This window comes from Maniola jurtina, chromosome 21 (genome assembly GCF_905333055.1).
Source record: "Maniola jurtina chromosome 21, ilManJurt1.1, whole genome shotgun sequence".
Taxonomy (NCBI): domain Eukaryota; kingdom Metazoa; phylum Arthropoda; class Insecta; order Lepidoptera; family Nymphalidae; genus Maniola; species Maniola jurtina.
In genome coordinates this window covers 1,695,456-1,719,645 of record NC_060049.1, presented here as the reverse complement: position 1 = coordinate 1,719,645, position 24,190 = coordinate 1,695,456, and the positions used below count along the sequence as shown (strand labels likewise).

Here is a 24,190-nt window from a genome sequence, read left to right as displayed (position 1 = left end):
GAAAATCCCGAATACGTTTTCCGTCGGTGAAAATCTTTGAAATTAGGTTGAAGCTCGTCTTATTTACGACCATAATAATGTTCAAAGGTAAAATACGAGGGAAAACCTAATATAAAATATATTTTATGAATAAGTAATTTTGGGTAAGGTCTGACGAAATCACAAACACAATCTTTATGATAAATTATTACACTTTTATTTCATATTTAAATTTTTTAACTTTTACATTTGTGTCAAATAAATGTTGTTCCTCTTACGTTAGTATATTTTCGAATGTCGTCGTTTTAAAACCACTCTTACAGGTAACCTCTCCACGTTTATTAGCCACTCCCCTTTTTATCTTATCGTTATCGGCCAATCCAAATTGTACAATGAGTAAACTTAGTGACTAATATACAAATCATCAAGCTCGTTTAACAAATCATCTAAGTAATAAAGATGTTTTTATCTTATATATTGATTACAAATATTATCCTTTATTATGCTACAATTCATCAACTAGAAACTATAAGAATTTTATATACAGTACGTTTATCGATCAGATGTTGAACAACTTCAGCCAATCAATGACGCCTTCTAATATGATGTTATGATTTGTTATGATTTGAGTGGCGCCAACTATCTAATCAGTAACTTCTACACGTTTATAGATAATTAATATGGGCCAAGCTTACAGCTCGGCCATCCTGTTTTAAGCGAGTCTCATCGCTTTAAAAAAAAAATTAAAACTTAAGTAACATGTAAACTTCACAACCAAAATGACAAAGACTTAGTTCAACAAAACAAAAAAAAAATTAAGATAGTAATTAATTAAATTAATATTCTTGCTAACCTTAACTAGAAGGAATATACAGTTTTATTGATACATTGGTATTGATTATGATTGCAACTTAATTTTAGAGCACTCGCAGCAACCCTTTCCATCCGATATAATTAGAAAATAGCAGATAAACTCAATTCAATTCCAAACTATTTACCCTCGCAACTTTACCTGCCAGTCTACAGTAGCACTCAAATTTAGCCTTTAATCTAAAATTCATTTTTCTGTTCTCTTCCGCTAATATTAAAATAAAAAGATGCAGACACTCTAAATTTATAAATAATTTTTCAAAAATCATAAAGATATCAAAAATTGCGAGACCAGTAGCAACTAAAGGAGGCCTCCATTTAATCAAAGAAGGTAGGTATATGCATAAAGTCCGAAGTATCAATTATAACTCACAAGCCAATATTTTACAGGAACACTCAATAGAGATTTGGGGATGAGCATGTAAAACTAATTACTAAAAACTACTTTAAAGGGTTTCAAGTATCTCAAAATAAATTGTTAAAAGTTCTGTTCCAACTAGACTCTCCTTCCCACTAAAGAATTATATAAGAAAACTGATGAACTATATTATATAAGTCAATTATACAAATTCAAAATATGTCTATTTGTTAGGAAAATACTATTAAAGTCCGTACATACACCCATCACTTTAAAGCTAAATCTCATAAATATGGTACACAAAACGAACATACCTATTATGCTACAATTACATAAAGCTAGGACTAATTATGGTATGTAAACTACCTAGCTCTACTACATAATGTACTTGCCGAAACTCATACTGGAGGAAAAATCTTTTACAAAGTTTAAAGTTTAATCAAATAGTGTCAAACACCATAGATATCTTAGCTAGATGTAGGTATAGTTTGTTAACGAATATAACGTTTTTTGACTTTTTATATTATTGTATAGTCACCATACCTTTAAAGATTATGTTTTCTTCTATATTTATATTTAGAATCGGGAGCGATTCTTAATATGAATATGTGTAAGTGAACTTCTTGTCCTTTTGATAAAATAAACTCTCTAAACTTAAAGTTAATCGCCGCCAGTTCTCGATTTAAATCACAAAACATTTTCATACACTTTCAACGCAATAGTTTTACGCACATATTTTCTTCTTCCCTTCTTATTGGAAAATCGCGGATTCCGAGCCTTGGCGCGTCTCTCTTCTACCGGGATACATATATGATTGTCCTTATTTCCCTCCAGATCCAAATTTTTAATGACCCCTATCCTAGGGTCCTTTCCCTCCAGATCCAAATTTTTAATGACCCTTATCCTAGGGTCCACCTCCTTCCTCCTATAGGACTTTTTGTCCATAGCCCGTAACCTCGGGGCTTTTCCATCTTTTCCTTCCTTGGGACTTTGTGTCCCTGACCCATACCTAGTTTTGGGTCTTCCTTTCCCTCATTTGTTCATTTCCAACATCCTTGGATCCTGCAAACATAAAACACTTTGAGTAGACCGTTCATTTAATTTTGTTTCATAAGCATCCATCATAATACAATCCGACCTAAGAGAAGTAATTTTACTTGGTAACCTAGAAAACCTATTATCATTATTATAATTTAGTTTTCTCCAGTTCCGTACCCCTCGAAGGGTGCCTACGAGACCCTATTTTCTAAACCTCTGCTCTCCGTCCGTCTGTCCGTCTGCACGTGCGTCACGGCCCGAACCGCGAACGGCGTATCGTGAACCGTGATAGATAGAGAGTTGAAAGGAACGTGATTACGGATGTATGAAAATCCTATGCCTGGTTGCTTCCAATTCAAACTTTTTCTTTTAATGCAGATTACGCTTCCCATATTTCTTACAATTACCTATTGTTTTTTTTTTCTAGCAAAATCCACATTCTGAAGTACTAATGGACAATGTTAAACAAACGCCAGGGTACAGTAGTTGCGTCACTTGTGCCTCTTAACCATATAATATCTACATGCAAAAAGAATCTTTGATTTATAATTTCACATGATACTTATATATTTTATTTTAGCCATAATATGCACCATATGGCGTACTTTGTCGTTTCGAGTAACATAAGCAGAACTACCAAATTCGACCCTGGGAACGACACAGTCGCGACTCGCCGCCGAATGATACCTATTAGTTTATCATTAATTCCTTTTCATAGAGAAAAGCGATATCAACATAATAGCAGGAAAAAAAAATGAAAGAAATATTCCGTTCGATACATCTCTATTCTCTACGACATCAAGATCTCTATCACAAGCTGATCGATCATAAAGATTAGAAGAAAGTAGGTACCTTATACATTATTTTATATGTTAATCGTAATGACCCGCATCTGTTCGATTTCCCTTTATTCGTTTCGTAAAAGATTCATCCTCGTACGTCCATCATCATCATCATCGTCATCTACATCGTCATCATCATAAGGTCACTGTTGAACATAAACCTTCCCTAGTAAGCACCACACGTACTGTCCTCAGCCTTCCTCATTCAACCCCTGGTTCCTATTGATACAAACCACTAAACCCCCCCCCCATCAAACGTGTACCTATCTACATCCATCCATCATACCCAAATGCCGTGCTGGTTGATGTGATGAGCGACAAAGTGTTAACCTCTTCAATACGTCATGGAACTGTAGGAATAGCCATGGAAGACCTCCAAACCGAACGTTGATATTTTGTGTAAGTGGTCCCACGAGTCAAAAAAAAATATTCTTGTCCATAAAGGAACAAGCCACGATATAGATTCTTCTATCGGAACTTAAATATTCCAATCACTGCATGCATTCCAACTAATCAGTTTGCTACTGTATATTTGAAGTTGATAATAAATAAAAATGTTAGCTTAATTAAATTCCTATGATAATTCGATTTTTGGTGCATCAACCAGCTTCACCTATTATGTAAAATTAAATGTATATATATTTTTTTTTTAATTACCGGCTGTACATTTTAAACTAACCTAAGCAAAATATACTTTCTTACTAATAACTTAATCTTAAAAATTTTCAAGAGGATCCTTCCGCCTCAAATTAACTCAATGATAAAAATGAACAGGAAACTTTAAATGTTGTAAAATCCAGCCAATGCTTCGTACCTTGCTTTATTAATCCAATAGGTACTTCTTTGGATTTTGTCAAAACAAAATACTTTTACTTGTTGAGTGTATAATAAATAAATAATGTAATAAATCAATTAACTGTTAAAGCTAATAACTTTTACAGAAAGCGAACCTCATGATATCTCTTATGAGTTTTAAGCGTAAAATTACCACGCCGAAAACAAAACATGAGCTGACAGTATTCTTATTTGATATACGTAATCCAGTAATACTATATCTATCTACATAATTCGTAAATATGTATGTATAGTTTGTAAGTTACTATTTCACTTTATGCTGTTTCAATGCTTTAAGTTATTATTTTTATCTTTGTCTCATTTTTTTAGTTTAGCCTCATTCTATTTTTAAACTTACTATTTCGCTATAATATTTACAAGTAACCTCATCGAAGACTACACGGTCTTCTGATAACCCAACAAGCATTTATCCAACAGCTATCGCTTTCACCCGAACGGAGGTTCCCTGAAATATACTGAGATAACAATACCTAGTTGACACATGGATGTACAAGAGCGGCAAAAAGCTATGACCCCCTCTAGTCATAACTATCTTTATGATTGTAACATTTCAAACAGTGAAAGTATGTATAAACGATTTCGTCCATAGGACATGCGCTCTAAAGAATGTTAATATAATTATCAGCAACTAAAAGCTTGAAGAAACTAATAGGTACAACTTGTCTTTGAAGTATGAAAATATGCACATTTATCAAGTATACCAGTTCATCAAACATTAAAGTACGCATTTATAAAATGATAACTCATTTATTAATCAAGATAACTACCTGTTTATCAAACCTACCCTACCAAATATAAATAACTACTCACCAAATGTAATACTTTATAACTTAAGTAAAAATATGAAACAAATGTGCATCAACCACATACATACACTCTTCAAATTCATCCATTTATCAAAATGTTATATAATATAACCATTCACCAAATCCATTATATACTTAGTTCATTAAATAGTTTAGTCAAACTTTACTCCACTTGCCACGATTGCAAATTTTCAAACCAACCAGTTTAAACCACTGTGCCTCCAAAATAATCAGCCGCAAACATTGCAGCTCATCTCACTTGATAATGCATCCCTCCCTCAGAAAAACAGGCATTAGGAATGTCTTTCCAAGACGCGCGAGAGACAGCCACCGTGGCTTTTCGCGAGATTTAATCCAAATTGAACTAATGCCTAAATAAACAATTTAATTAGAGGGCGATTGCTTTTGCAACCTCTAACCGTCCAATCAAACACCGAAAGTATTCAATAATCCGAGACGTAGATAAAAACCCGTCAGAACACCGTATTTATAAAAAAAAAGACAAGAAAAAGATTCCTCCTCGCAATAGATCGCGTGACATCTAACAAGTGAATTATCGACTTTATTACACAACTTATCCTCAACATGTTTTACATCATTTCCTACAATTGAAATCTTTCTATTTTAAGTACCCTAACTACAACTTCATAATCCAACCAAAAATCACACTAGATTTATCCCTCGGTCCCACATCTTTAATGCTTTTTTTTTCTGTTTGGGTAACTAAAACAAAAAAATATATATACTCATGTTATAAAACGTTGTCAAAGCTTTCCTGAACGCGCTAAATAAGCAAAAACATAAAATCAGGCGAAATGCCAAACCAGCCGAAAAACCTTCAATGCTTAATCAGCCTAAAAAAAAAATTATGATCAATATTCATATTATTATCATGAGATACTACCGGCGCTCCTAAGCGAAATTTATAAGGCACCGCATTTCGATTTTATCAAACAGACTGATCAATTTCGAGAGCACAACAAACGTGGTTTCCTGAGAGTTTTGTTAACTAAATGCATATCGAAACTGAACTATCGCGAAGCGAGTCAAGCGAGCGTGAATTTTTTTAAAATATATTTCTGGGATAATGTCATGCCACAAACGCGAGCGTAGTGTAAAGATATTTGCCTAAAATTTATTTCGTACAACAAAGAAAATAGTATTTTGGTAGTAGGTACTTATTATCGCGCCCTGCCCTAAGGGCAGTACTGTAGGTATATTACCATTAAAAAAAAAACTTACTCTAATTTTAATAGAACATTTGCCAGGAATTTAACCCGCCAAGCGATGTTAATCCAATAAAAACAAAATCATATTGCATTTAAATGCGGCAGTACACAGTTAATTGCGTGAATACAGGTAAAAAAAAAAACCCCGCTGCTCATATACTATACCTACCTACTACTCGTAGTACTCAAATTATTGTGCCAGTATTAAAAGTAAATTAGCTGTTATCTAGCGTGGTAGACTACGGCCTAAACCCTTCTCATTCTGTGAGGAGACACTTGTTGCTCAGTAGTGGGCCGGCCATGGGTTGTTCATGGTGAGCTGTTGTCAACAAAGTTATGTTTGAAACTCAAACATTACGCGTTTCAAGTGGTAAAAATAGATAAATGAAAACATTTCTCCTCACTTTTGTAAAAAAAAACACTTATTTATGCACCCCGTATTTAAAACTATCTAACTACCTACCTACCATAATTTTAAATTTAGTTAAAGAATAACCAGATAAGATAAACCTACTTTTACACCCATTTTAGGATTTATATTTCTCAAAATGCTCAATTTATTAACCCTGGTCACTATTACTTTATTACAACGGATCACCTTCATTTTTATCAATTAACATTTTATATCCCCAATCATTTAGTAACCATTACAAGTAGAGACGGATTATTTCACTGGCAGGCGTAAAACGAAAAGCTATTTCATGTAACTTTTTCTACCTTATCCCAAAGCGGTTTACAAAAAAATAATAATTTCACAAAACAACATTCAAGATGCCCAATGAGTGCTGTGTGATAATATCGCGTCACTGTGTGCTAGAAAAAGGAAAACATCTATCTATACAATGAATGCAGCAAACGATTGAACCTAAATCCAGAAATTCACCTTCCGTAAAACAAAACCACTATGTGAAAATAAATCCCTATCGTAACTCTTAACCAAACTAATTCGGCACACGATTACAAGTGTGAAGATTGAAATACCACGTTCCGTGAGATATTCACCTGTGAAATCATTTAATGAGAAATAAAACCCCGGCAGGACATAGTAGATACATCCTGAAAACTATTTAAAAGTAACAATAACGCCCATCATTAAGTAAACCACACTTTTTATATTGTTTAACACTATGTTCACTATCTATTCCATTGTACCCACGATACAGGATAACCTAGTGCGGGTACCACCAGACACAGGAAAATTGTACAAGACTGTATTTTGTAAATAAACATTTTTCATTTTTCATTGTAAAATAAGCCTTCTAAATACCTCAACGTTATTTAAACCACAATTTGAAGGTCGATCGCATTTGTATAACCAATATTATACAAGATGAATTATAAAAATGTGGGTAATTCTAGGTATCATAACGTTATATAATTTCCATTCCAACTCGGAGCAAAGCTTTTTAACAAAATGATAACTAAATGTAGAACAAACAAAACGAAAACCCACACAAATAAAAAAAAAATTACCATTAATAGGTATCAATAAAAATAAAATCATGGAAAGATCCTACCCGTTTATCCAGAAATCCTTTGATGCCATGACTAGGTACTTTGATATATTGAGGCCCAAATATTGGCCTTGTGCTCCAAAATGTCTGTGGTCTACTAGACCTCCACTTCTTTCTCGTTCCTCTGTATATTTCCACTTGTTTCTCTGAGTCGTGAGCGTGACAAGAAAATATTATATTTTCTTGATATCCCACTTCTGACCTTTTGGGTAAGGTCTGACGAAATCACAAACACAATCTTTATGATAAATTATTACACTTTTATTTCATATTTAAATTTTTTAACTTTTACATTTGTGTCAAATAAATGTTGTTCCTCTTACGTTAGTATATTTTCGAATGTCGTCGTTTTAAAACCACTCTTACAGGTAACCTCTCCACGTTTATTAGCCACTCCCCTTTTTATCTTATCGTTATCGGCCAATCCAAATTGTACAATGAGTAAACTTAGTGACTAATATACAAATCATCAAGCTCGTTTAACAAATCATCTAAGTAATAAAGATGTTTTTATCTTATATATTGATTACAAATATTATCCTTTATTATGCTACAATTCATCAACTAGAAACTATAAGAATTTTATATACAGTACGTTTATCGATCAGATGTTGAACAACTTCAGCCAATCAATGACGCCTTCTAATATGATGTTATGATTTGTTATGATTTGAGTGGCGCCAACTATCTAATCAGTAACTTCTACACGTTTATAGATAATTAATATGGGCCAAGCTTACAGCTAGTAGGTTTTACTGGATTATAACCATCATCATCATAATTTCACTCCACCTACAGCCAACTATATCTGAGCCCGGGTATTTTTAACCCCCAACCCAAAAAGAGGGGTGTTATAAGTTTGACGTATCGTAACTGTCGTATCTGTGTATCTGTCTGTGGCATCGTACCTCCTAAACTAATGAACCGATTTTTTTTTTTGTTTGAAAGCCGATCGAGACTGTTCTTAGCTATAATCCAAGAAAATCGATTCAGCCGTTTGATAGTTATCAGCTCTTTTCTAGTTACTGTAACCTTCACTTGTCGTGGGTGTCATAAATATCTAATTTACACTTGTCTGAGTGAGAAAAGTTTAGGCCATTTCCACCACGCTGGCCAAGTGCGGATTGGCAGACTTCGTACACCTTTGAAAACATTATGAAGAACTCTCAAACAACATGCATTATAACCATAAGTATTATTTTCACAAAGTATACTTACATCTAACTAGATTTCGACCGTGACTTCATGCGTGTCAATGTGAGATTTTCGAAAATTCCAGTATCAGTCCCTACAGATAAAAACCGGCCAAGTGCGAGTCAGACTCGCGCACCGAGGATTCCGTACTCAGGTAATTTTTCCGACATTTTGCACGATAAATCAAAGACTATACATAAAAATAAATAAAAATCTGTTTCAGAATGTACAGGTAAAACCCTTTTATATGATACCCCACTTGGTATAGTTATCTTACTTTGAAAATTGAAACACATTATATATTTTTTTTAATGATGTAACCACAAATTCGCGGTTTTCAGATTTATGTGTGCTTTGGTGCTATAAGACCTACTTACCTGCCAAATTTCATGATTCCAGGACAATGGGAAGTACCCTATAGGTTTCTTGACAGACAGACAGACAACAAAGTGACCCTATAAGGGTTCCGTTTTTCCTTTTGAGGTACGGAACCCTAAAAATTCCTATGTCCGTTTCTGATAGAGTCTGTCTGTCCCCAAGAAGAATAGTGTGGTGTCTACGGTTTAACTCACAGATTTATGAAGCATTTCTAACTTCCGGTTTAACTACAGTTAACTCTGGTTTAACCGAGAAAAGACGGAAACACTTTCGAAGAAAATTTTTAATAAGTTTTGCTAACAAAACAAACTTTTTCACACAAATTTTTTAGGAAGGAAGATTATTATGAGACGTTAGGTTTACATACCTTTGTATCTTTCTAGGCTTCTTCCGACCTTTGAGATAACACAATAGAGATGTAGATTTGATTTGAGAACTGTCGCACGGCAGAGTTCTCATAATAACGAAGTAGATGTTTGTAAAAAATACTAGGACGGATTGGATCGCTCATCGAAACAAGAAAATTAATTCAGTTTAAAACATTTACATAATTGAAAGTGGAATAATTGATTGTAGAGTTTACTTTAAATTATGATTTGATTGATTTTTAGGGATTGTTTTTTTTGAAGTCGCCAGGCGGCGTTGCGTGGAAAAAGTAGTGCTCCAACAAAGTATCTAATTAAAAATCAATTACTTCAGATTTGGGCCTTAAAAGTACATAAGGCGCATTATTGAACTGTGATTACCAACATCAATTGTTATCTCCTATAAATATACAGTGTAAAGTGAAAAATACCAAACTTAAAATTACAAGTGAAGAACAAAACAAAGCATCATTTTTATCCGATAAAATATAGTTTCTGTGCAAGTAGCACAGAAACTATATTTTATAAAAACTTACTTACTTATAAAAAATTACAATGAATCAACTAACTTACAACAATAATTGTATTTTAAACGGGTTCTTTAAGTGAATTTGTAATTATTAGTTAAAAGTGTTACAATTTTATAAAGTGAGGGCAGTTAGAAAACAAACCATTCCAGTTACGATGAACCCGTAACGAACTAAACATCGTAACATCAGTATCAATAATTAGCCGACTCCAAGTACATCGGTGGCAGCGCAGTGCGTACATAGTTGGATAAATATTACCTCGTACTGCAAAGTGCTCGGATCGAATCTCAGACCAAACTTTTTTTTTTTGTTTTTTTTCCACTTTTCTCCTTTTTTTCTCTTTATCAAGATGGATCAAGACAATATAACATTTCGTAAACCACGTAGAGCTAGATCGGTGGAAGAACTTTCCAGTACAAATGAATCAGAACTCTTTGAAACTACAAGTCTTCCTAACTCGTCCTTACAAGACAGCCTAATTAACTCAGACAATGAAAATAAAATTTTTAAACTCACAACTGAATTGCAGAATGCCTACCAAGAAATTGAAAATCTCAATTTTGAAAATTCTCAATTGAAAATCAAATTAGAAAACTGTTTAAAAATAATAAATAATTATAAAAAAGTTACGATAGACACAAGAAAGAGCTCTACTCCATCTTCAATAAAAAAGAATAAACGCAAAAATTCTCCCGGCTATGCTTCTACTCCTACAAAAAGCCCAGTAGAACGAAATGACAATACAATTACATTCCAAAACGAGATGGTGATAACCAATGAAATTAATGAAAACCATGGATCTATAACAAATGACACTGCTAAATCTACAATAGAAGAAACTACAGCTGGTACCGATTTGGCATCTGAACAGGATTGTGGAGTTCTCAATAAAAAGGCCATGTCACAATTAGATAACAATAAGGACGACAAACGTGCACAGAATTCAAAAATGAATGACATACCCCGCATATCAAAAGGAACAACCTGTAATAAATCGAGTGACCAACATATGGTAGTAATTATTGCAGATCAACAGGGTAATAAACTACAAAAGATACTTCAAAACCTGTTAGGATCAGAATACAAGGTCTTTTGTTACTGGAAACCTGGTGCACACACGGGCGAAGTGCTCAAAGCTGACTACAGTTTAACAACACTGACCAAAAATGATTATGTAATTGCAATGACAGGAATCAATGACGATAATCCGTTTGAATTTCAAAGCAATTTCAATATTTGGTTAAGATCAATTGTGAATACTAATGTTCTAGTCTCTGAGATTCCATGTAATAAATATCTAAACGAAGGCAAATTGAACTATGTATTGAAATTCTTATGCGATAAATATAGCAATGTAACCTACATCGATTTTGATTACTCTCGATATGTGCCATCTAATGCGTTCGCTTTACATAAATGTCAGATAATATTGAGGGAAATATTGCGCTTAGATTATAGTAGAAAATATGCCGAATATAATAGACTAATACAAAATCAGAAAGAGGATATCTCTTTAGTAGATAAAAGCACTCAAACTGACGATGAACCCAAAGTAATAGAATTTCTTCAAACTAGTAACAGTAATATTAACAACGTGACTAATCATAACATTATTAATACAAATCAAATTAGTGATGGTAACGGAGCCAGTCGATCGGATGTTCAACTTGTGAATGATAATGAGAATAGTGATTTTTTTCGTCTCTAAATATTTGCATATTCTTCATCAAAACATAAATGGACTTATATCGAAATCTAATTTATTGGCCGTCCACATAGATGAGCTTTTATCTAAAAACATTAATACAGACATAATTTGTATAACGGAGCATAACATGCTTTCTAGTGATCTTAGTTTATTAAATCTACCTAATTTTGTACTTGCTTCACAATTCTCACGTAAAAACAGACACGGTGGTTCCTGTATTCTTGTTAAAAATACAATTAAATTCCGAATAATTAATGAATTAAGTAAGTATTGTATTCCGAATATATTTGAATGCAGTGCAACTGAACTTACAGACCTTAAAACAAGAATATTTTGTATTTATCGACCTCCGAAATCCGATTCACAATCTATTGAAATTTTTTTCTCAACCCTTGATCTTTTATTGGAGAACTTTGGTCGAAACAACTATAAGATAGTAATATGTGGTGACTTCAATATTGATCGACTAAAGAAAACTAGCTTATCAATGAGATTTGAACAAGTGTTACAGTCATATAACATAAAACTAGAATTCAATGAAGCTACTCGCAAATGCAGTGGAACATGCATAGATAATATCGCACACAATATTAAAGGTGCAAAAAGTGATATATTAGAACTAGCATTATCTGACCACTCAGCTCAACTTTTAAAATGCCCAACAAAAAATAAATTTAGACTACCTTTCTGGTTTATAAAAAGACGCGATTTGTGTAAAGAGAACATTAAAAAGTTTACTGATTGCATTGCAGCTCTTACTTTTAATGACTGTTATGATACTGAGGACGCTAATACTGCTTTTAATATATTTTATAATTGGTTTAAGCTTTTGTATGATTTATGTTTCCCAGTCATTAGATGTAAAATAAATGCAGAGAGAAGGCAAAATTGGATAACAAAGGGGATCAAAAAGTGCTCAATTCGCAAAAGGGAATTATTATGGAAATACCGAAAAACTCCATCTGGCGAGAATAAAAATGCTTTTAAGGGTTATTCTAAGCGACTGAAAAAAATAGTCGCGTTGACTCAGAAAGCACAAAATAGCTACGCAATAAAAATGGCGCGTAATAAAACAAAAGCTTCTTGGCGAGTCATACAAAAATCACAACCGATGACTCCCAAAACGACTATCGAAAAAATCAACGCTAACGGTAATCTCATAATGGATCCCTATAAAATAGCACAAAGCTTTAATGATTACTTTGTTGACCAAATTAAACCTAATACAGCACTTTTAAAATCTTGTAATATAAAAAATAATAAAAGCAACTCTATATTTTTCGGACCCACTACTGCTAAAGAAATTATGCGTCACATAAGCTCGTTAAACAATACGAAAAGCACCGGTCATGACAACATATCGACTAAAATATTGAAATGTGTGGCACATGTAATAGCTCCATCATTAACATGTGTATACTTAATGGGTCGTTTCCAGAACAACTAAAGACAACCATAATTAAACCACTCTTTAAGAAAGGAGAAAGAGATGATCTAAAAAATTATAGGCCTGTAGCATTAATTTCAGTGTTTTCTAAAGTTATAGAAAAAGTGATATATGAGAGACTATATGATTATTTAGATAGAAATAATTTATTAGCTAATGAACAAATGGGATTCCGGAAGAAAAGTGACATTAACATAGCAATATATACATTTTTAAATACGGTAATGACAAATATAGATAGGAAAAACACAGTATGCGCATTATTTATGGACCTAAGAAAAGCTTTTGATCATGTGGATCATACCTTATTAATTAACAAGTTATATAATTATGGCATTAGGGGTAACGTTAATAATTTGATTAAATCGTACTTAAGCAACAGAGCTCAATATACCATAATAAATAAAATTGACCAAACCTGCAAATCTGAAATCGTTTATAAATCTGACCTCCGCTCTATATTGTATGGTGTACCCCAAGGGAGTGTTCTTGGCCCTCTCTTATTTATAATCTATATAAATGACTTTCCACAATCAATTCATTACCCAATAACACTTTTCGCAGATGACTGTACAGTGACATTTATTAATAATCCTACACTTAATTTTGAAACTGAAATCAATAATTCACTTAGAACTATAGTTGACTGGCTAAATAAAAATAACCTTATTTTAAATTTTGATAAGACAAATGTTATGATTTTTAAAAATAGAAATAAAGAAACCATTCCCCTTAATATTACATACGACAATGAAAAAATAAAAGAAATAAATGTCTCCAAATTTCTAGGGCTTCATATAGATTATAATTTAAATTGGAAGGCACATATCGAAAGCGTTTGTGCTAGATTAAGCAAATTCTCGTACGCTCTTTATATGCTCTCTAAAGTAGTAAGCACAGATACACTCAGAACGGCATATCATGCCTATGTAGCGTCCACTTTAAGATACGGGCTTATGTTCTGGGGCAATGCAACGGGTCATGATGCAGTTTTTAAAGCCCAAAAAAGATGTGTACGAGCAATGTTCAATTTAAAACAAACTGATAGTTGTAAGCCATATTTCAAACAATATAAAATATTGACATTTCCTTCGATGTATATATTAGAGTCAATTTTGTTTGCTAGGAAGAATCTTCACTTGTATAAAAAATTAGTAAGTAAAAGACACAAAAATAAACTGGGTTTGCCGGTGTCAAACACTGCACATTTTAGTAACAGTGCATTTGTAATGACATGCATTCTATACAACAAGCTGCCTGAAACAATTTTAAATATTAATAATTACCAAAAATTTAAACGGACCTTACAAGAATACTTAGTAGACAAGGCGTACTACACTATTCAAGAATACGCTAATAGATATAAAGCATAATAATTGTTACGATTCTCTTTATTTTTCTTATTAGACATTATATTATTTTATTTTTATTATATTCCATTGTAATTGTAACTTACTTTGACTTTAAATGTATAAAATATTGCATGCCGTAAGGCTAAATTTGGCTGTACTTATTATAAGCTAAGACCAATGTATATACCCAAATTTGCAATAAATTGATTGATTGATTGATTGATTGATTGATTGATTGATAGGGTTCTGTTACTCAAAAGGAATAACGGAACCCTTAAATAGGATCACTTTGTTGTCTGTCCGTCTGTCGTGTCTGTCAATAAAACCTTTATCATGGTACTTCCCGTCGATCTAGAATCATGAAAGGCTGGTAGGTAGATTTTATTTACATTTCACATCCATGTTTGCCTAAACGCTACCTTATTGGAACCCTACTAAAAATACAATGGGTAAAAATATTAATTCGTTTGCTTAAGGTGCAAGAGACGGGTCTGCCCGCGAAATTAAAAATTAATTTGGTTTTTCGCAATTTATAAACTAATACGACAAAGTAGGCTTATGGCATTCTATTCCGTCAATGGCAGTATCATCTTCACAGGATTACAGAAAAATCTTTACTTGAAAGTGTTGAGTTTAAGAAATTAGTCAAAATAATGAGTTTGACATGAGTTACTCATAAATTAGTCGATAGGTACTATAACTAATTTTTTAAACTGGACTCTTTCAAGTTTAAGACTTGTATATAAACCTGTGAGGATGATACTGCCATTAAAATTTCATAAGTCTACGTTGTCGTGTTAGTTTACAAATTGCGAAAAACCAAATTAAATTTGAATTTCGCGAGCAGACCCGTCTCATGCCCCTTAAGGAAGTAAAGATTAATTGCAAAAGATGAATCTAGATTAGGTACCTACCTACGAGTACCTAACTAACTGGGTATATTGCAAAACATTACTTTTTTTTGCTGTCTCAGTAAGTACTTAATTCACCCATCCATTATCATTTAAGTAGTAACTTTATCTACTTTATAAAAGCCTGCCCAATGTGTTTTTATATGGTTTTTATAGTGCACTTTTAAATTAATTGAATAGTCGGCACCTCTGGGAAATACCTACTTTCAAGGTTCCAAGTAATTTACTAGTTTTTCGCTGGTTTAATTTACACTGAATATTGTATCATTTCGTTAGTACGTAGGTAAGTAAATGTAATGGAAATAGATTATTCGTATGAAGTAGGCAGGTACCTACTTAAGTAAAAGTAGAAATTCATGAAAAAAACCGTTTCAAAGCTTTTTTTACTTGATTGTTGTTGGAAGTTGGAACTTAAATAATAAATATACATAATGCCGAAATAAATAGTTTAAGTAGCCTGTATTAATAAAAATAATCTTAAAATTATTAATCCATACGTAAATCTGTTTGTCTGTCTGTTATCTTATACAGCTTATCCGCTAAACTTTTAGGTATTGTCAAACATTGGCACCGAGATAGCTTGCATCCTGGGGATGGAAAATAGGACGCTTTTTATTCCGGTAAATTAAAGAATTCCCACCTAAATCCACATAGACACGATGTCGCGAGAAAAAGCTAGTATAAATAAGTAGTATTATTTAACCTGAACCCATCGCCGGCATACTACAGAGCACGGGTCTCTTCTCAGAATGAGAATAAAAATAGTCTAATTTTTAAAAGAATATTAGTCATTTTAACCATGACTAACATTCCCTTTTCCCCTCCAACTAAGCGTTAAGCTTGTGCTAGGAGTGGGTACGACAATTATAGTGCAACGGATGGGGTTTGAACCTCCGACCTTTCGGTTTTCAGTCCGCTCCTATAACCGTTGAGCTATTGAGGCTCTAAAAATATTATGGCATATTACTTTGCAATTAGGCATTGTTTAAGGTCTACAATCTCCTGAGGATGCTCCGGTGGAGGAAAGGAACTTTCCTTACAGAGAGGAAAGAAGAATGCCAAGGTCTTGACCACAAGGCCGCTTCGTCATAAACGGTATACCTACTCAATAGATACAAAAAAGCTCCAGCCAAAAGTTTCCAAAAGTTTACAGAAAAAAAAATGTCTGATAATATTAGTTGAACGTAAATCACGCCATGTCCTTTGACATTTCGGAAAACAAACTTTTCCGAATTGGGTCACGGGCCGCCCGCCGCCGACGACGTCAGACCAATCTCTCAGTTAAGCGGGGTCTCTCCGTCACTCGCTCCATACAAACGTAGTTCCAATTTCATTTGAATATTAAGCAACCAAAGTCCATGAAATTTTGCAGACGTATTCTAGAAACTAATATCTATGCCTGTGGTGTTTTAGATTTTTCTAAAAATATGTAGTTTTAAAATTACAGGAGCTCAAAGATTTGTATGTGAATTTTTAAGACCGCGTAATTTTGAAACCAAATATTTTAACAGAAATCTGGAAAAACCGCAGGGAATAAATATTAGTTTTTAGAATACGTCTGCAAAATTTCATGGACTTTGGTTGCTTAATATTCAAATGAAATTGGAACTACGATTGTATGGAGTAAGTGACGGAGAGAGTCCTGTTTAAGCAATCAAACCCAAATCGGGCCGAGGCGAGGAAAGTAAAACACCCCTCAATCATTCACACTCTTTATTGCCCACTAAGTACCTACCGCCCGGCTCGCGGATCGGTCTTTCTGGAGTTTTCGATACTGTGGATAGTATTGGTTGTTTTGTTATTATCTCTGCATGTGTGGATTTGACTTATATGTATATTTTGATTCGCATCCAGACTGCAGCTGTGTACCTACCTACAGATGGTTACTTTAATAAGATATAATAGGTGATTATAGGAGCGGATAGGATTACTAGGTAGGTAGAGTCTAGAAAAAAACGGTTAATAGCCTAGTGGTTAAGACGTCCGCCTCCTTTCGGGAGGTCGGAGGTTCGATCCCGGGTACGCATCTCTAATTTTTCGGAGTTATGTGTTCAAGTTTGTATTCAATGATAGAAATCATGAACTTTGGGCTTAATTTCAGTAAAGTTCTAGATTAGCGTTCCTGACTCCAGTCGGCTGTCTAAATACGTGCCTATCTTCAGAAACTGTTATCAGGTCAAATCACCTCACGGGACATTAGCATACGTGACTCAGGACACCTTAAAGTCGACTGCTCATTATGCAACATACCTACCTACACCTTATGATAAGTTTTCATTCGATGGTATTGGAAAAACATTTTTTAAATCGATTTTAAAATGATTATTTATTGCAGATTTTAGCTTTCTTTTTAAAAAGTCCGAAATGTCTGTTCGTTGTAATCACAGACCACGTCTCTTAGGAGTTCTTGAATATAACGACGAACATTTTTGATCGTCTTTGAAAGTCTTTTAGATCGTCAAATATTGATTTTGGTTCTTAATTATTATTTACTCGACATTGAATACTTGCCCGTGAAACGTGGACACTGACAAATGGCCTTGTCCAAAAATTCAAAGTTGCTCAGCGGGCTATGTTAGGAGTTTCCCTGAGGGATAATACCCGAAATGAGGAGATCCGGAAGAAAATCAAGATATAGCCCAAACTACTAGCAAGCTGAAGTGGCAGTGGGCAGACCATATCTGTCGTAGAGGCGATGGCCATTGGAGCCGGAAAGTCCTTGACCGCGCTGGGTGTTGTGGCGTTCTTTAGGGAAGGTCTATGTCCAACAGTGGACGTCCACAGGCTGATGACTTTGAGGATCAGGCTTGCCCATACTTGTCACACTAAACCTCTGGCGCGAGTTTACTCTACAGCGACCTCCCAGAGCCACAACAGACTGGGATCATTGCTTTCCAAAAGGCTTGATTGTCGTCAAGCGTTAGCCTACCTTGCAATAAAAACTACTTAGTAAGGCAAGTAGTTGACAGTTGTCGCAATAGAATTTTCCTGTTGCACCATTCATTGGAATCTAAATATTGATGATCTTAGTTAAGCACTTGCTTACGATTAATTTATTTCACCCATTTCCTCTTCGCCATAAGAGAATTCCCATGGTATTTTCCGGCATTTGACGAGGTCTAATAATAATCTAATCTAAATTTTACAAGCATGGAGGAAAAGGTTAATATCCTTGTCGTCGGCATTCATCAGGCTTATGGTGTCTATATTATGTCTGACGAATCTTCTAAACTTCTTCCATAATTTCTTATTTTGCTATGGTAGGTATCTCAGAGATCTTATTGGCATTTAAATGTAATAAAGCTTCCTGTCTTATCTCATATACTGTGATCAGTAGTTTACTAGCATCTGATACATAAGTTGTTTATGTAAATACGATAGATAATTATGATTTTTCTGAAAAGTCCAACCCTGGCAGCATTAGCCACGCTGAATAGCACTAGATAACCTTTGGACCAGGTAGGCCCTAGAACGTGGATCGCAGCCCCTTTCTGTTAGACGACATCCGATATCGCGCACAAAGCCCATTCGTATCCTCACCCCAGCAGTCTTCACCTCCAATGGGACAAAAAGGTAGGTACCTACATAAATTTTCCCTCCCCCGCGATAAAAAACACCCTAAGCACGTCCCCGACGATCAAATCATGACCGACAACGCAACCTATTTTGTAGGTCAATACACAAACTCAACCTTGTCACAGCGTCTTCGCCGGCGAAGACGAGGTCCCCGATTTCTAACGTCACCCGGACGTGGATTCACGCCACCGCCTCGGGGGTGCTCGCTTCAACTAACCCTTGTCCCAACGTCATACTAAGCCGTGGTCCGAGCCTCACAGGAGACGCCCTTAGGGCTTAAGAGGACGTTGCCCCTCGAGCTCTAGGGCTCACCCCCAGGCAAAGCTTCGTGCTCACCACCACCCGGTGACGCTGTAGCGGCCTACGCAGCATACCTACTCAATCCAAAAAAAAAACTTTATTCGTAGTGGCAGCGGACGGCCGAGAATCGCATGGTGTGAAAGCTGAAATCTCAATTAAATAGATAGGTATAACCTGCTGAAATGGCATATCAAAGTAAGGCTCCAATCCCTGCTGGGTCTAGAAAAATAGAGCATTAGTTACATGATTGCATTAGTATGTAAATAATTACATAATATTATGTATTTGTAACTTCATTAATTAATTATTTGTTGTTCGTTATTAATGTAATTACCATAATTTAACTCAATTTAGTTAAAAAAAGTTTTTTTTTCTCTCTCGTCTAGCTTTACAAAGATTAGCCAATGTCAAGTTTGTAGTTATTTGCACAGGTTATTTGTAACAAGTTAGTTAAACTATACAAGTATGGACCCCGTCTGTGCCGGCGCTCGTCGACATACGCACGGCACCCCCTTAGAGCGCTTTCCAGTCAGTTTTAACAAAAAAAAAACACTCCAAAAAGGCAGAGCACGCCCGCCAGCTAACACCAACACAGACGAGGTCCTAAAAAAAGTTTTACGTAATATTCTGTCTAGGTTTTCTACATTGATTATGATATCAACCTGGACTTGCCGTTTAGTGTCTGTATTTTTCTGTTTATCTTTCCTTTGGTGTTAGTGCCTTAGAGACCCCGGCTGTACCAGTTATTATCAATAGCATCTAATATCTATTAGCAGTGGAAATACATTTTAAACTTTATAATTTTCCTTAAAAACAGTCGAAACCGCATCTAACAATATCTTGTAAATGGATACAAAAAAAAAAGATTCCGACGAATTGAGAACCTCCTCCTTTTTTCGAAGTCGGTTAATAAGTAGTAAACCTTGGCAATATATTGTATCCCCGGTAAGGCAAATATCTGGTACAGCCTTCAAGGAAGCAGATACTTAAGGCTTTATGGCGGAGGGTCACAAAACATCAATAACTATAAGTACAATATTGTGAAATCGAAATCGTGAAAAAGAAATTAGCGTTGGACGTCACGAATTTCCACGTCTGTTTGTTGTGCCTAATACCTTACCATTGTTTCAGTTCCAGTTTACTCGCCCACCTGCGTATCTACAACGTACACGATCTTAATTGTGACATCAAAACGGTTCCACGATAACATTGTTGTTTACCGTGAACAATCGCAGACCGCGGCAACTCCGTGGATAGTGGATACAGTCCGTGACGCCAAAACTCACACACGCGCAGTCCTCCCCTGAGGCTATAAATGCGTAGCGCACACCTCCAACCCGCAGGCCGCACTCTGCATTCAGCAATCGTTGAGAGCACACGTAATCCTAACTTTGAAAAAACCTTATCAATCATGGTCGTGAAACTATCACACTCCGCGCTGTGCGTGGACGTTTACCCCGCGCTTCAGAAGTGCCGCGGAAGACAAGTCGATTGTGCGGCGGAAAGGCGACAGAAGTTGAGCGCTTTACCAGCCCTCGTCGAAGATGATTCCGAGACGTTTGAAACGGAAACGGAGAGATCCTACATCCTGCACACTGAAGGACTGCTGAGGAGACAGAAATCCGTTTCTCCGCAGCGAAGGGAGAAGATGCGCCGACAACTTGCTCTACCGTCTCTGTCAGAAGATGAGGAGCCTTGAGCGTTTGGAGGAAACAACTGGGAATGGAGTTTAGACGCTGAGAAGCAGCTGGTCCTGTTTTCACGGTCCGCGAGAGGTTCACCCATTGAATCTCACGCCACTTTACTGCAAAAAAGTGAATGCCAGTGACGGAACCATGAACAGTTTGGGAGTTACCAGCCTGTGGTAGTGTTTCTGTGCGGTTACAAGATAAATGTCAAAATTATAAACTGTGGAGTGAAACCAATGTTGTAACTTGTAATACCAAAGCGTTTTGCTACCGTTGTTTTATGTATGTAGGTGTAAAGATAAGTTATAAGGCCATCATGATAATAAATGTAGTGTTTTTGTAATGAACTTCTGTATTTTCTTTCCAACTTCATGAAACCCGTCATCTAAGTAGAGCGTAAGTATTTGATAAATTCTGTTTTTTTTTTCTACAACATTTTATTGACATCAAATTAAGAGTTTTTTCAAATCTATATTAATATTAATATTATTATAAAGAGGAAACCTTTGTATTTTTGTATGTTTGTATTGAATAGGCTCAAAAACTACTGGACCGATTTCAAAATTTCTTTTACCATTACTTAGAGGGATTCTTCCGAATCCGTATAGGCTATATTTTATTCCGGAAAATAGAAAAAATAAATGTCCACCCATGCTAGTAATATATAAAATAAACTTAAATTAAAACTGAAAAAAGTAAAATAATAACTAGAAAAAGGAACAATATTCAATTAAGATCAGGTAGGTAGACATCGAAGCAATTAAAAAAAGATAATGAAAAGAAACTGGTAAGTATTAATGTAATGACAGTATGATTGTTGGTTGACATTGGCTTCGTAACATCAATATTAACCTAATTCCAAGCTAATAAAATAACTTTATGAAAACCATTAAAATTTAACCTTTACACCGTAATAATACCGAGTAATAAAGTAATTATAGGCTGACAATGAGTGAATAACTTGGTACTTGATAGACACCTACCTAAGTTCTTACCTCTGCCACCTTTGCTCTTGGCCTGAATACCTACTTATGTCGCCAGGCGCCAGTGTAAGAAATTATCCTCGAGATTATTTTGTTTACTATTTAGGTATGTCACCTTACATGCAATCTTAACTTTATATTCCATTCATAAAGGTTTTTAGCGTTTGCGAATTTGAGTTCTTGTACTTCTGTAAATCATTAGGAAAAAAAAATCTGCTGGAAAATCTTTGCAAGATCAATGGAAAGGTAAAGGGACTTTAGAAACTTTTGGGTTTCACAGAGCATCTCCTCAAAATTTCTTTTACTCAGTAGGGGGTGTTTTTACATCAAAGTAGGTCACTGGACCTTTTTAACCCCCGACCCAAAAAGAGTCAGGGGTGTTATAAGTTTGGCGTGTGTATCTGTGTATCTGTATGTGGCATCGTAGCTCCTAAACGAATGGACCGATTTTAATTTAGTTTTTTTGGTTTGAAAGGTGGCTTGATCGAGGGTGTTCTTAGCTATAATCGAAAAAATTGGTTCAGCCGTTTGAAAGTAATCAGCTCTCTTTTAGTTTCCTTATAGAGGTTTTTATGTCGGGGTTTTTTTTAAATTTTAAGTTATTAATTTGTTTCTTTTTCATTTTATCAATCAAAATCAAGGCAAGTAGGTACTTTCTTTTCAAGTGAGACAAATACTCAAATGTTTAAAATTTTTCTAAAATTCGATATCGTTGCATATCTGTAACATAATTGTGCAAATATGCAACATGTGCAATTTTAAATGCAATTTACATCTTTCAAACAAGTTGCCATGCCACTTGCAAAATTAGCATTACGTGTAAATAGCATGCACTAATAATAATAATAATAATAATAAAGCCTTTATTCCAATGTATTACAATTATCACTTTATACACAATCACACGAATTACAATTATTAGATTTTATTATGACAATTAGAGGCATATTAAGATTCACAATTCCAAAAGTTAAAAAAATAAATATGAAATAATCACATCGTCATGCATTTAAAATATTGTGTACATGTCGAAAAATTAGGTCAAAAAATTAAAATAAAATAGTAAAGTTATATAAAAGTTACTGATTATCATTATTATTAGTCAGCCATTTAAATTGTAGTGTCTACCTAATTTAGTTAGTTAATTAATCATGTAAAATAATGTCATAAATTTATAGTGTCACTGTTAGTTATTACATTGTATTATGTCATTGGAAAGCCCATTTTTGGGCATAGGCCTCCTCCATCCCTTTCCATACGTGTCTATCTCTCGCCAGCCTGGTCCAGGTGTTTCCCGCCAACTCTGCAATGTCATCGTGCCAGCGACTAACTAGCTATAGTTATTATCTGAGTGGACAAAACTGTTGACCTAGTGCCGTAATCCTATTGACCTCCTTTTGAACATTCTTCTCTATACTTATTATGAAATTGTTGCAACGAAATGTTTAGCTAACCTAACCTACCTAATTGAAAATAGGTGCATCTACTTACTAAACATACCCGCGTGAAATAATGCCGAGAAACTGAACAGCCTGGCTGATTCTTTGCGCAAAACCAAACCAAAGCCAACCCCTTTTAAATACATAAGGAGAAGACAATTAAATGCGGTGAAATAATGATGATGTATGTGAATCTTCACATCAAAACTACTGGGTAGGACACTAGTAAACAAAATTACAACATTAAGTAACAAAAATTTTGCACCTGAAAAATCTAAGTAGTTAGTCACTTTAATCGAATCACTGATCCAACTTTTATAAAAATCCAATAGATATGTCACCTAATACAGCTCTTTAGATATTTCTTTTATGAGGAATCCTTTACAGATGAAACAAGTGTAAATTAAAAATTTATAACACCCCCGACAAGTGCAGGTTACAGTAACTAGAAAAGAGCTGATAACTTTCAAACGGCTGAACCGATTTTCTTATATTATAGCTAAGAACACTCTCGATCAAGCCACCTTTCAAACAAAAAAAAACTAAATTAAAATCGGTTCATTCGTTTAGGCGCTACGATGCCACAGACAGATACACAGATACACAGACACACAGATACACACGTCAAACTTATTACACCCCTCTTTTTGGGTCGGGGGTTAACAAATAGAGAGCTTGACAAGGATTAAGAATTAGAATCACGTTAATCAATCCTAGGTAGGTATTTGATGTAGAACAATTTCTAGGATCTCCTAAGGTACCTATGGTTGAGACTCAACCACTGCGCACGTTCGGAAAGCAGATTCAATTGATATTGAGAAGTCAGAA

General features: G+C 34.7%; 2 protein-coding genes across 4 annotated transcripts in view; both read left to right on the top strand.

Annotated features, from left to right (window-relative positions):
- The window catches only part of LOC123876354, a 219,001-nt gene that overhangs the window by 102,536 nt on the left and 92,275 nt on the right, over positions 1 to 24,190 (top strand). The window lies entirely within an intron of this gene.
- LOC123876366 lies at positions 20,586 to 21,287 on the top strand. Its single transcript, XM_045922599.1, has one exon. The coding sequence runs from the start codon at positions 20,664 to 20,666 to the stop codon at positions 20,949 to 20,951; it is 288 nt and encodes a 95-aa protein (XP_045778555.1). The 5' UTR covers positions 20,586 to 20,663; the 3' UTR covers positions 20,952 to 21,287.

Coding starts and splice junctions, on each gene's coding strand:
- LOC123876366 (XM_045922599.1), top strand. CDS start 20,664: ATGGTCGTGAAACTATCACACTCCGCGCTGTGCGTGGACGTTTACCCC.